Source organism: Lynx rufus, unplaced genomic scaffold, assembly GCF_022079265.1.
Source record: "Lynx rufus isolate CCGP_SWC_20201006 ecotype Redwood Valley unplaced genomic scaffold, mLynRuf1.p SCAF_12, whole genome shotgun sequence".
In the NCBI taxonomy this organism is placed as follows: Eukaryota; Metazoa; Chordata; class Mammalia; order Carnivora; family Felidae; genus Lynx; species Lynx rufus.
Genome location: NW_025814826.1, coordinates 39,981,396 through 39,995,937, shown reverse-complemented (window position 1 = coordinate 39,995,937; position 14,542 = coordinate 39,981,396). Strand labels below are relative to the sequence as shown.

General features: G+C 44.2%; 1 protein-coding gene across 2 annotated transcripts in view; it reads left to right on the top strand.

Moving 5' to 3' along the window:
- Positions 1 to 14,542, top strand: part of SYBU (syntabulin) — a 117,379-nt gene extending 102,837 nt beyond the window's left edge. For both annotated transcript variants that reach the window (XM_047073794.1, XM_047073793.1), the window contains 4 exons: positions 3,370 to 3,472; positions 9,884 to 10,087; positions 11,750 to 11,899; positions 13,438 to 14,542. In XM_047073794.1, the coding sequence (XP_046929750.1) occupies positions 3,370 to 3,472; positions 9,884 to 10,087; positions 11,750 to 11,899; positions 13,438 to 14,542 (1,562 nt within the window). The remainder of the gene's footprint in view (positions 1 to 3,369; positions 3,473 to 9,883; positions 10,088 to 11,749; positions 11,900 to 13,437) is intronic.

Here is a 14,542-nt window from a genome sequence, read left to right as displayed (position 1 = left end):
TAATTGGACATAGCCTATTATTCATTGATTTAATAAAACAAAATGTAGTATGTTTAAAGATACTCACATATTAAAAGAAAAGCAATTAGGTTACATAGTAATGTATTTACTTGGAATGCTGAGTAATTATATACCAAAAGGTTAACTATAGTTATTTATTTATTTATTTTTTTGGTGATGGAATAATAGACTACATTTTGTCCTATGAATCATTGCTATTTTCTAAATTTTCTACAAAGGAAATGTGTAATAAAAATTGTCCTTTTAACCCCTGCATAGGAGTAATAATGGCTAACACTTATTGAGACCTTACTATATCACACACACACACACATCCATTGCTTACAGTAACCTTGACAGATGCCATGATTATCATCTCTGTTTAACAGATTTAGAGACTGAAACAGAGAGGTGAAGTAATTTGCCTAAAGTGAGTGGTAGAGGTAGGATTTGAACCCGGTCTGTCTGACTCAGGGCCTGTGTTTTTAGGTTAGGTACTCTCTTTGTATGATTTTTTTTTTTAATTTTTTTAACATTTATTTTTGAGACAGACAGAGACAGAGCATGAACGGGGGAGGGGCAGAGAGAGAGAGGGAGACACAGAATCGGAAGCAGGCTCCAGGCTCTGAGCCATCAGCCCAGAGCCCGACGCGGGGCTCGAACTCACGGACCGTGAGATCGTGACCTGAGCTGAAGTCGGAGGCTTAACCGACTGAGCCACCCAGGCGCCCCTATATGATTTTAATAATACAAATGAGCATTGAACTACAGCACCCACAACAATAACCTAGTTGCATACAAATTCAAAAGAAACAGAGTGCCTCTCCTTCCTTGAGTCTTTGTTGCCAGCTAGTAGATAAATCGGGGGTTTTCAGGTCTCCAGTCTTCCTCTTATTTGTCTTGCTTAGTAAATGATGTAGTAAAATCGACCTTGCCTTGTACCCCTTCAAAAGAGTGTATTGACTTTACATTGCATTAACCAAACTGGAAATGTATTTTAAAAAATAGGAAACTGAAATGGCGTAAGTAGCATAGACATTTTTCTCTATCATATTACTCAGTCCTGAATGCAGCCACTGGGTACCCCAAAAGAGTCTTCTAACTTCTTTCAGAGTGCAGAAGGGAAGTTAGAGAAGTATACGAAAAAAGTGACCTTGGACCCTGCCCATACCTAAGAGTCAATATATTGAGTTCCAATAGCAATAAAACGTGGAACAGACTTGTCCCTTCGGTTCAGAGTACATAATTACCAAAGATCAAAGTCATCTTGAGGAAACAATGGATTTTCAGCAGTTGTCTGTTTTTGTTCTAGAATTTCTCTTGTTATTCAGGTAGTAAAGTTATAATTGATGGGCTTTTGTGTTTCTTTTAAGGAATGAAAATTGGGGTGTTTCAGAGCCATAATTTTATGTTAGAAAAGAATATCTTAAACCTGGTGGCTGCAACCACAGGATCTATTTTTGAAAAATGTCTGCCTTTATCACTTAATAACCAACCTGATAATTTACTAGCCGGCAAGGCTGGTTGATTAAGGCATCAGGACTGGTGTATTGCTGGACAGCACTACCAATGATGAATCCTTGAGATTGTAAAATACTACAGGTTAGCCAGTGCATTACTCAGAGGCAACTAATTACATTTGGGGAGCTCATTACAATGTTAGACAGTCTCTGAAATCCAGAAGGAATAGCCGGTCTCAGTCCTGATAAATTGCCACCCTAGTTCTCCCAGAATTCTGCTGGGAATTGGGATTCACTGCTGACATCTGTGCTAAGAGGTCATTCTTGGTCTCTTCCACAAGAGGCTGCACTTCCTGAGAGGTCCTGGAAGCCAGGAAAGGGATTTTTCTCTCTCTGCCTTGCCATCACCTGGCAAAACAAATACAACCCATCAGTGAGAGGATCTGTTCACCAGTGGGCCAGTCCAGCTGCGTCTTGTACCAATGGGTCATCTTGGCAGTTAGGCAGATGGTAGTATATAGTTTACCCAGGAATCTCCCTGGCGCCCCTCCTTCCCGCTGCTTTCCTGAGGATGCAGCCTGGTATGGAGAAGTGGCAGGGGAACTTGGTCCTGCCAGGATTTTTCCCCCACAAGCCTTGGACAAATCAGCTTTGACTTCTTCAGTGTAGAATAGTGAGATATATGTCTGCCTTACAGAGTTGTCAAGATTAACAGAAACAAAGAATAGAAATCATGTCCTTATAGGGCCTTGTGTTATTATTGTGATGATAATTATTGTTAGAATATCAAAGGATTTAGATTATTCATATTTTCCTCAACTCAAAAATGTGAGTTGGCTCTGGGTTCTAGACCAGAAGAGTCATAAATTGTGTTGTAGGAGTTGAGAGATAAGGTCAAATAAAATTGTATCCCTAGATTTATTTTCCAAAAGCATATGGAACATTATCTTTTTTTTTTTAAATCTTCTCTTTCTTCTTCCCACTTCTTCTCTTTTGCATCTTTCACTCTCCTTAACTTCCCCCAGGCAATCCTTGGAATATTTCCATTATTACTATTCCAGAATTATGTATTTTTTGTTAGAAATGAATTCATATTAATTATTCTGCAACACAGCATGTTTCTAATTACATACTGAACTGTAGTCTGTGCTCAAAATAGAATGTGATTTTTGTAAAGTAATGAACAATCCCCCTACCCGCTCCCCCCCCCCCCCCAAGTAAAACTTCACATATCAGTATAATCCCGTTTCCATCACTGTCACTGAACTTTCTTCATTCTGTTTGGAAATGTTCCATTTCTGCTTTTTGTTAGGGTTGTGCTCTTAATAGAAAAACAGCAGCTGGAGTCAGAGAGTCACTGATCAGATAGTGCCGGTTCAAGCAGTTATCCGGACCCAGGCTTTCTTCCCAACGGCTTCTAACAGACTGATTCTCTCCAGACCCTAACGTGCCAGATTCAAGTATGGCTAGCTGACTGCAAAAGCCCAAAGATAAACCCTCCTGGAAAAACTCCTTTGGGACTGACAAGTCTGCTTTTCGTTCTGCCTAAAGCTTGGGCCCTGCACGTTGATGTTGTCGAGGAGTGCCCGACACACAGGAAGAGGCGTGCGTTTCTGCCCCAACCTTGGGTCACGGTGCACGATCAGCTGGATGACGGGTGTCTTTATGAAACTGGCCTCACTGTGCTTCTAAGCTGTTTTTATGACGTGATGTCGTTGTACTTGCACCTTCTCTTGTTTGCTTTGAGGGAAAGGCTGGGAGCCTAGAAGGTCTGGAATCCTGCCACTTGCTGCGCTCGAGTGTGCACGCGCCGCGCCGGGAGCCGGACCGGAGAGGCAGGAGGCTGGCCAGCACATTCTCAGGTTTCCTTTCCTTCAGGCCTCTCTCTCATTCCCCTGTTGTTTTTCAGGTAGCGAAGCTGATTTTAGCTCCTCGAGCAGCACGGGCAGCATTTCCGCTCCTGAGGTCCATATGTCTGCTGCGGGAAGCAAGCGGTCCTCCTTTTCACGCAAGTAGGCGCCGTCTCCTGCTCTGTAATTATTGAGACGCTTTAGGCAGGTGACTCACCTGTACTTTATGTTTCTATAGAACCACCTGGATTACTGTCCGTTCATGATTTTGTTATTTCTCAGTGAGTAGGTTTTGGTTTTTATAATGGTTTGAAATTGAAACTTTCCCCTGTCCTACCAACTGTGGTCACAGGGCTTGACCAATATGTGTCTACCCGGTGGCTGTCTCTCACCCGGTCCTTGGCTGTGTGTCTGCTCGTCCTCTGCCTTCTCTTTCTCTCGCTCACCCGTGTACTCACCTGGTATCCACCTCCTACCTGCTCTCCTTCATGACTGTGGCTGACTTCATGACTTCTTGGCTGTGAAACCTCTGACTTCATAGTGACCCCTGAATACTCCCAACAGTCACTAGGGGAAGGGGGTGAAAAAAGACTAAAGTTAATGGCGTGGGTGGCCACCACCATAAAGAGACATTAGAGCAGAATAGCTAAGTATCTGTGCTCTGGAGCCAGGCTGCCTTGGTTCGAATGCCAGCTCCACCACCTATAAGCTGTGTGGCCCTGAGCAAGTTGCTTAACTTCTCTGTGCCTCAGTTTTCTCATATGTAAAATAGGACTATACCCATACCCACTTCATAGGGTTTATATACACATAGTGTGGGGTCAGTGCTTAGAACATACCAAGCATCAACAGATGTTCACCATGGATGCTATTTGGGTTGCGGGAAGAGAGGAACTGTGGGAAATCATGACCCACCGTTCACATTTGGTAGGAAAGGTTGTAAGCCCTGGGACTCTCTCCTACTGTCAGTGACTTCATTCATTCAACAAGTATTTATTGAGCTTCTGCTGTGAGACAGGTTCTGGAGATATGGCATTAAACAAAACTCCATGGAAATTCTATTCATTCTAGTAGGAAAAAAAGACAATAAATACATAAATAATAGAATTATTTTTAAAAACACAGAGAGAGGGGCGCCTGGGTGGCTCAGTCGGTTAAGCGTCCGACTTCGGCTCAGGTCACGATCTCGCAGTCCGTGAGTTCGAGCCCCACGTCGGGCTCTGTGCTGACTGCTCAGAGCCTGGAGCCTGTTTCAGATTCTGTGTCTTCCTCTCTCTCTGACCCTCCCCCTTTCATGCTCTGTCTCTCTCTGTCTCAAAAATAAATAAACGTTAAAAAATTAAAAAAAAAAAACACAGAGAGAAAGGATATTGAGAGCAGTGGGATACGTGGTACATTTTAAATAGGCTGGTTCCAAGACAGCTCTGTGATAAGCTGAGCTCTGAGCCAGGGACCCGAACAGTTCAATGGAGTGAGCAGCAAGACACTGGGGATGATTTGTTTTTAGACTTTGGGCAGGTCACTGGACTTTCCCGGGCCGTAGTGTCCAAGTTTGCAAAAAAAGGGTTGGACCACATAATTTTTAAGGTCTCTTCCTGGAGAAAAACTAGCTAATTTCTGGAAACTTGCATTCCCAGGATTCAGCAAGCAAATATTTCCCATTCCTCTTGGGTGAGCAGAACGTTTAACTGATGTTTATAAAGGGACCTGAGACCCTCTCTGGTGAAGTTTTATTGTTAAAAAACAAAGCTGAAGCCAGACAAGCAAACAAAAGCGTGAAGTCCACAATGAAAAAGCACAATTGTTCTATCCCCAAACACAATCTAATTTGGAAATAAAGTGCCTCTGGGATCACAGAACATGAATATAAACATTCTCAGTATAAATCAGATGTGGCTTGCTCTGGGAATAAACCATTTATCTAACCCATTCAAGAAAATTAGCACATGCCATGGTACAAGGTATCAAAGAGCAGAGCAAAGGAAAAAAGAAATGGCCTGTGGAAGAGGCCAATTTTATTAAGCCTTGCAAAGAAGTTTGTGTTTGTGGTTAATTTCCAAGCTAATGTCAACAATACTGAGTGCCTTACAGAAAATTGTCTAGTCTGGAATCCATGGTTTCTCCAAGTGACTAAAAATTGACATGTTAATCATAAAATAGCTAAATAGAATTACATGCAAATCAGGTACAGGCGTCATCAATGGAAAATTGGAATTGACAATGTTCTATCCATGATCCTCACTTTTTTTTTCTTTTTATCTGACCCAGGCACAGAGCACAGTCAGTAGATTTCTGTGATGGGGTATCTTGGGCATCTCATGTAATATTTGTGCTCTGTAGGATCTTGCAGTGAGAACAGCTCCTCTAGATGGGCCGGGTATCCATGCCAAACTTTATTATTTTTTTTATGCCAAACTTTATAATAGCTTATGATCCTTTTAAATGGCTTGATTCTCCTGTAATAAATGAATTTTCTCTGTGGAAAATTAGCTCCTGGGAGGAAGGTGAGCACGAACATTTGGGGAAGGAGTGGGAGAAATAAACAAGTGGAGTTGATGAGAATATTTTTGACAGGGGATTTAAAAAACAAAACTTAAAGATTTACAAATAATCTCTTCTTACTGAAGGCCAACTCTGCAAACATTTCTGAAGAATTCTCTTTCTTAAACTAAAATCCTAATCTGATCAGAGACAGATAGAAATGAGAAGGGAAAAAAAAATTGGTATTTGGAGTCAGAGAAACATGGGCTTTAGTTTAGCCTCCATTATTTATTAGGTACGTGAGCCAGAGCCCCGAGACTTACTATTCTGGAAAATGGGTTAATAGTGGCATCTCCCTCACTGAGTTAAATGAGCTAATATATGAGTGCTTAACATGGTGTCCAGAATTTAGTAAAAGTGTCCTAAGTGGGTTTTAGTCAGTAGTGGTAAAAATGATACTAGTGGACATGATGAAGAAGATGGCGATGGTGGTGATGATGTTCATATTAGTTTTCTCAGGCTGCTGGCGCAAAGTATCACAGACTGGGAGGCTTACACAACAGGAATTACCTTCTCAACAATTCTGGAGGCTAGAAGTGCAAGATCAAGATGTCAGCGGGATTGGCTTATAAGCCTCTCTCCTTGGCTTATAAAAGGCTAATCTTGTCTCTGTTCCTCAACGTAACCTTTCTCTGTTCCTGTGTCCAAGTTATCTGTTCTTATAAGGACACTAGTCAGACTGGACTGGGATTAATTAAATTTAATTACCTTTCTTTAAAATCCTGTTTCCAAAAACAGCCACATTCTTAGGTACTGGGGGTTAGGACTTCAACATTATGAATTTGGGGGGTAGACACGATCCAACCCATAACAGTGATGATGATATGATGATGATGATGATAATGTTACCGGGAAGTAAAGGACAATGTTGGGGGAGGGACTGAAATTCACCTAGGCCCCTTATGAAGTTGGTTCCCTTCTTCCCTTCTCCCTCTCTCTCACTTTCCATTTACTGTATTCAGGTATTCGGGAGGTGGGCAGGGTCCACAGAATTCTGTCTCCTCTTTGTGGAAGGCATTCTTCTTGTCCACCACACCAAGGGATTTAGACTGGGCTGAGGAAGGTATCGTCGAGTTTGACTGTTCATGGCCATGACAAATATGGAACCCTAGCCTCTCCTTTGAAAATGTTTTGCAATGACTTTGTGCCCATATGTGTTAGCACTTGAACTGAACTAAATGTAAAGAGCAAGACTGATATTTTTTTAAAGGAGCTTTTCCATTTTTTTAAATGTTTATTTATTTTTGATAGAGAGAGTGCAGGAATGAGGGAGGGACAGAAAGAGAGGGAGACCGAAGATCAGAGAGTGAAGAGCCTGATGGGAACATGAACTCAAGAACCGTGGGATCATGACCTGAGCTGAAGTCAGACTTTTAACCAACTGAGCTACCCAGGCGCCCCCCCCCCCCAGACTGATATTTTTAAGCATGTAGTTTCTTTTTTTTAAGTCAACTATTATAGTCTAATAACACATTTCCTGAAATATATTTGAAGATTTTATTGTACTATAGTAATGTTTAATACTTGAAGAGATTTTATTTATTCAGTATCACAGGTGAGTTATTAAAAATTCCCATCTAACTTAATTTGTATCTTAATGACTGCACTGTAGTAAAAGGTCAGTTGTGAATTCTTCAGGTAATAACCACATACATAGTACCTAATATACCTGTTTACAAGCTCCAAACAATATATTCTATTTATGTAAAGTAAGAAGGAGGCATTTCTGTAACGTTCAAAAATCTGTATTTAAATCCTAGTTTGGCTGTGTGTTCTTGGACCAGATTTTTCCCTGAACCTCACTCACTTCACATAACTGAATACTTCACACACTTCACATAATGTAAATGAGAGGTACCAGCTTTATAGCATGATGCTCAAAATCAATGTAAAACTGTGTTCATAAAGCATCTGGAACAGGGCTAGGGCACAGAAGGTCATTGGTGAAGGTCGACTCAGAAGAGAATTCCCAAGTCAAAATTAGGTTAGCTCCTTACTGTCTCTCCTGACTTGTAGTGTGGAATCCTGCATATTTCTCATTGTCACATTGAGAAATAGGCTGGTTGCAGTAGACTCGGAAGTGAAGTGTGGAGAAGCAGATCCAAGCCAGAGCCCGTCGTGTTCTTTTCTGCTGCTCAGCCCAGCACCACTGGGCTGCTGAGTTGGTTTGTCACAAAGCCATCAGCCCATCTGTTCCATATAAAGTGTCCCCTTCTCACAAAAAAGAGGCAGAGTCCCTTTGGATGATTTCAAAAGGAAAGAACTTTTTAACTTTAGAATTTGGTGATGTTTCATTTATGTGTGATTTACTGGGTTGACAGCTAGTTGAAATTATATTTGATTTTGAGTAAGTGTGGTTTTGGAGCCAAGTATACCCACACGCACACTCACATTTACACAAGTTTCTCATTGAGACGTGTCAGTTGAATACAGATGTAAATCAGAATTGCAAAGAGGGGATTGTCAAAAAGCAGTACTTCTGGATGAAAGGTATCTTGTTCTCTTTCGTTTTCTTGTAATGTCAACAAGAAATATTTCTGACACAGAACTGTTATCCTATTTAAGTAATTTCAACATTCTCAAGTTGCTGCCTTACATAGTGGGTGCCAAATCTCTGAAACAAGATTAATAGGGAAGTCTGAACAAGTTTTTCCTGTAATAATATCCTACAGCTGAATTGCCCTTAACATCTTATCAGATGCACTCACATGCATTCTTTGATTGGATTTTCACATCGACTCTGTGAGGACAACAAAAAAAGATTATTATTATATATCCCCATATATTTAGTAGCTTACTTGCCCAAGTTCCTAGTAAGTGGCATTGCTAAGGCTCAAACCCAAATTATTCATTTAGCTGTCATTTAGGGAGCATCTAGCATGTGCCATGAAGTAGTGGGGATATAAAAGAACAGACTGTGTTCCTGCCTTCAGAAGGCCCTAGTCTAGTGGGAAAGACAAACAATTGTGTAGTTGGGAGACAATGCAATAAACCCCAGGATGCAAGTTTTCACGGAGTACTAGGGAACATTAAGGAGCCACACATATACAAGCCTAGGGAAGGAAGAATCCAGAGAAGTCTGCTTGGAGTGGATTTCCATCAGTCTCCAAGTTGTAAGTATCCCAAGGGTTAGGGTAGGGAGTGGGAGAGCATTCTAGGCAGAGAAAATGATAAGTTGAAAAACATGAAAATGCTGGAGAGCATGGATCGTAAGGGAAGTGTAAGTTGTTTGGAATTCTGGAATACAGCGGGGGAAGGGAGGAGTGGCAGATGATGGGTTCGATGGGTAGGTGGGATCGGTCTTCTTGAGGCCCTAGGGAGCTGTTGAATGGCTTTGAGGACAGTGATATCCAATTCCATTTTAGAAAGGCCACTCCAGCCAGAGAGTCAGCCTCCTTGCTTAGGGGGCAAAATAACAGGCCAGGGAATGAAGAAAGAGCTTTAAAACATTTCAGCAGTTAAACGATAAAGATTCTGTTAAGTCATTGGGGATGGAAAGAAAATAGGTGGTTAAAACTGTAGGCTTGACACACTTATATGAGCTGTTTATCTGTCCTCTTTTCTCCTCTTCCTTTACGGGCAACCCCGTTTTTCCCTCATACTCCAAATGAACCACCCTCATTTTCTTCCGCCAGCATGAACCAAACCCAAACATTTTTAAGCTAAAACAGGTGTACTGGAATGAAAACCACATCTTCAAAACAGCCTCTAAAGTGAACCTAAACCAAATCAATATTTTACATGGTTTGTGTTCTTAACAGGCATTTGGGATTAATTCAAAACAAGCTTTATGGTCAGAAACTATTTGAAAGAACAGCAGAGGGTGAGGTTGCCTGTGCTAATGGCAGAAGGAAAGAAAGTATCAGTCAGGCGGCAACAAGACTGTCCCTGAGGACGGTAATTATATTGCCCCTTTCGACTCTGAAGCTTGGATTTCCTTAGTAGTAACTGGCTTTTAGCAGGAGTTAAGTATTAGCATTTGAGCACTGGGAGCCCCAAGCATTTTAACATTTCTCATGTTTTCTCTCCCAGCCGAGGTCCCCATGGGCGGAGTAATGGAGCTTCATCGTACAAGTCTGGCAACAGCCCCCCCTCCCCACGGGAGAAGGACTTCCTGTCCATGCTGTGCAGGAATCAGCTGAGTCCCGTTAACATCCATCCCAGCTATGCGCCTTCTTCCCCAAGTAGTAGCAACTCCGGCTCCTACAAAGGAAGTGACTGCAGCCCAGTCATGAGGTGAGTGCTGTTCATCTCCCAGGTCGTGGGGCTTAGTGTGTCCTACTTGGTAAGTTTTCTTTAAAAAACTTAGAAAAAAAGAGGAGGCAGTTACCTGGGTGGCTTGGTTAAGCATCCAACTCTTGGTCTCGGCTCAGGTCATGATCTCTCAGGTTCGTGACTTCAAGTCCCACATCAGGTTTTGCACAGTCAGAGTGGAGCCTGCTTGGGATTCTCTCTCTCTCTCTCTCTCTCTCTCTTTCTGTCTTTCTTTTTCTGTCCCTCCCCTACTCATGGTCTCTCTCTCTCAGAATAAACTTCAAAAAATTTAAAAACTTAAAAAAAGTTATGCATCTCTTGAGCTCCTGCCTTATTCTGTAGAAAGCCACTTCTCTTTCCTTTCCCGCACTAAGCTGATCCTTCAAAGGCAGCTGCAGAAAGAACACAAACCATGATTTCTGGTAAGGCTCAGCAGCCCGGGGAGGGACTGGATAGGGAGGAAAAATGGCACTGTGGCAGGGGGAGGGTCCCCAGAACAGGAAAGAATCATCCACATGTTCATTCAAATGTCAGGTATCTGTTGAGTGCCATGTTGTGCCAGGGACCGTGTAAAGCACTGGAAATGGGACAGTGGACAGCAGGGAGGGTCCGTGTGCCAACTGCCCAGACGATACCAAAGACATTGCTCATCTAGTGACAAAGACATGTTAAGGCTTTTCTGCAAGTACCTGTTGCTGCGTGTGTTTGTAGGAGGTCAGGAGGCTGTCCAACTCAGTCTGGAGGAATCAGAGTAGATGACATTGAAATGAAATCCGAAAGTCAAGCAAGGAATTAATTAGTCCCTGGGGGGCATGAGGCTGCAGAAAAAAGGACCTCCACAACCAAAGGGGCCACAACAGGGGGACTGGAAGGTTGGGAGGTGGACACAGGCCATCTGGGTGGAGTGCAGGTTCAGCGGGACCAGGGCGAGGGCTCCAGCGTTGGGGAGAAAGCTGCTAGCCCTCCTTCCTCGGCCTTCTTCCTTCTGGGTGGCCATTCTCGTTAGTCAGCTGTCTTCCAGCAGGGATGCCCAGCCCCGGCCAGGCCTGAGAGGGGCCGACATTCCAGCTCAGGAAGATTTCTACAACACCAGGCATCTCTCTTACAAAACACACACTCTGGTGACAGTGGAGTGGCCTTTCCCCTTTGGAATGAGGAAACTTTCCACCAAATCAGCACACTCTTGCCAGGTATTGATTTTGGAACTGTTTGAATTCAGCTAATAACAATCGGGATGTTTAGGCAGTGGCACATTGTGTGGAAAGTCAGGCCGTCTCGCTCCAGTCCTTCCCCCCTCCACCCGTCCCACTCATTGTCCTCTAACAGTGCATTACTCCGAATCAATCCACAGGCAGGCCTGTGCACAATCATGCATTATTTTGTATGAGGTCATTCTTAAGCCATAGAAAACTCCTCCCTCTCCACTGTGTACACCCTCTCCACAAACACCCTCCCCACACTCTCCTGAGTGATGAGCAGTCCTAAGATCAGCAGGTAACATTACAACCCCCTTCTTAAGTGAATCCTGCATCATTGAGGTTTCAGACCCCGGTACCCAGCTGTCTTTCCTTCCCTAGCTGTGAGCTGTGCCGTCACTTTTCTTTTTATAGAAAAAGTAACATTTCATTGCTTGGATTGTTTCAGGCGGTCTGGAAGGTACATGTCCTGTGGTGAAAATCATGGTGTCAAACCCCCAAACCCAGAGCAATATTTGACTCCTCTGCAGCAAAAAGAGGTTACAGTGAGACACCTGAAGACCAAGCTGAAAGAATCGGAGCGCCGGCTTCATGAAAGGTGAATCTGCATTCCTTGCACGCTGAGCTAAGGATGGTTTCTTTTTCCATGAAATGAAACACAAACCCACACTGTAGAGAAATAGAAAAGAAAATTTTTTTCATTTTTGGTAAATTTCTGAAATCAGCCTTTCAAAAGAGCCATTTCCTATTCCTCAGTGATTTGGCTGTTTCAGGAGCACCGGGGACCCTCTAAGGTTTGAGGGGAACCTCTGCTTCTGGGTGTGTACAGCTCGGACATGAAGGGTTGGGTGTGTGCGTGGCTATTTTTAAATGGCAGGAACACTGGCAGGAACAATCCCATACTTCCAGCAGTAAGGGTCACACATGGGGCCCCTATTGAGTCCTGTTTATCTCTCTGAGAGCGTGGATGGCCATGTGCACTATGATTCCTGCAAGCTATTTCTGGGCCGAAGGAAGAGGTTCATTATTCTTGGCTAAGTGTTAAGGTAAAAAACAAAAACCAAAAAAAAAAAAAAAAAAAAAAAAGCCCATGCTTAAGAGATCTTATCACAGAGAAAAGACCTTTGACATCTTGGGGCAGGCCAGATTTTCTGCTTCATGATTTCCCTCGGAACTTTTTGGGATAGACGAATGGAGCTCTGACCAGGGTGGCTGAGAGTTCAGGGCAGGGGTGGCGTGAGTCAGACCTTACTTTCTGGAAGTCTTTGTTTATGATTTGAAGAATCCCTGTGAGGGTTTGAGCAGTCATGGCAGAGAAGCAGGGGAAGGCAATGAAACTGGAGACTACTCCAGTCTAAACTTAGAGAAGCAAAATTAACAACATCTCCTCATGTATATCAGGATCCTGACTGCCTGGTTTTCATATCCACTGAGAATATGAGGACTTGTATTTACATTGACTGTGAAGAAATTATCTATCAGGAGGAATCGCCAACAAAGATCTTGAAATCAGGGTCCTGTGAAGGATCTAAAAAATGGGATAGATTTTCTTCAGTGTAGGATGGATCCACTAGCATTTTCCCCTGAGAAGAGAGGGAATAATTTTCACAAAGTCCTTGCAATATGCAGCATTTTATAATTCAAAAAAAATTCAAATTATTACTGGAATATGATCAGAAGAGTTCTGCAAGGCTAAAACTTACCAGTTTGCCTTCCATCTTTGATCGGTAATTAAAAGTGAAATGAACTTTACTTCCAGAAAGTGTAGATATACGAAAAAGGTGGTCTACGGACATAAAAGGAGGCTAAGAAACTCTAATGTGTCCTATTAACGAAATTTCAAATATTAAATACCGAATAGAGGCTAATGCTTACACTTCGCGCATCGCCTGACAGCACTCAAAAAGAAAAGAAAAGCAGAAAATAGTCACATTTTTTATTCTGATTCTAGTTACTCTTATCATTTTTGCTATTTTGCAATTAAGGGGGGCAGTTCCCGGCTAATACCTGTGAGAGAAAAGAAAAAATCAAAACTGATTTAACCTCCAAGTTTCAAGGGCAAGAGCCCGGTCTCCTGGCCTTGGCGCAGAATCGCTAGGCGCCCGGTTGGAAGTTGACCTTGCCTTCTCCCTGCAGGGAAAGCGAGATTGTGGAGCTCAAGTCCCAGCTGGCCCGGATGAGGGAAGACTGGATTGAAGAAGAGTGCCACCGCGTGGAGGCACAGCTGGCCCTGAAGGAAGCCAGGAAGGAGATCAAACAGCTCAAACAGGTCATCGAAACTATGAGGAGCAGCTTGGCTGATAAAGATAAAGGCATCCAGAAATATTTTGTGGACATAAATATTCAAAACAAGAAGTTGGAGTCTCTACTGCAGAGCATGGAGATGGCGCACAGTGGCTCCCTGAGGGATGAACTGTGCCTGGACTTCCCATGCGATTCCCCAGAGAACAGCTTCCCCCTCGGCACCCCTTTCGGCAAGATGGCAGACGGGCTGTCTCCGGAGGAGCAGGGCACCGAGGAAGGGGCCGACGGCGAGCCGCTGGTGGGAGACGGTCTGGCCGACCGCACAGATTTGCTGGATGGCATGGTGACCGCCGCCACCGCAGAGGCGGGCGACCTGGAGCTCCTTCACCCCGCCCCCGCGGCAGCGGCCCTCGACGGCCTCCCCCTGGCGGCGGGGGAGGAAGAGGGCAGTGCGGTGGTGGAGCGAGCGGTGCAGACCGACGTGGTGCCCTACAGCCCCGCCGTCTCGGAGCTCATTCAGCACGTGCTCCAGCTCCGGGACCCGTGGCCCTCGAGCTCGGCATCGCCTGACGAGTCCGGGGCTGACTCGACAGAAAGCTTCCCCGAGTCCGTCTCTGCGTTCATGGTGGATTTAACGCCAAGAAACCCCAACTCGGCCATCCTTTTGTCTCCCGTGGAGACCCCCTCCGCCACGGTGGATCCGGAAGCTCCCGCAACCCGCCTCATGAGCGAGCTGGATTTTGCAGGCCCCACGGAAGAGAGGTCGGACGGCATCATCCCGCTGTCGCGCGGGGCCGTCGGGACGCAGTACTGGAGCAGCAGCTTCCTGGTGGATCTCCTGGCTGTGGCTGCCCCCGTGGTCCCCACTGTTCTGTGGGCATTCAGTACTCAGAGAGGGGGGACAGATCCCGTCTACAACATCGGGGCCTTGCTCCGGGGCTGCTGTGTGGTCGCCCTGCATTCGCTCCGCCGCACCGCCTTTCACATCAAAACCTAA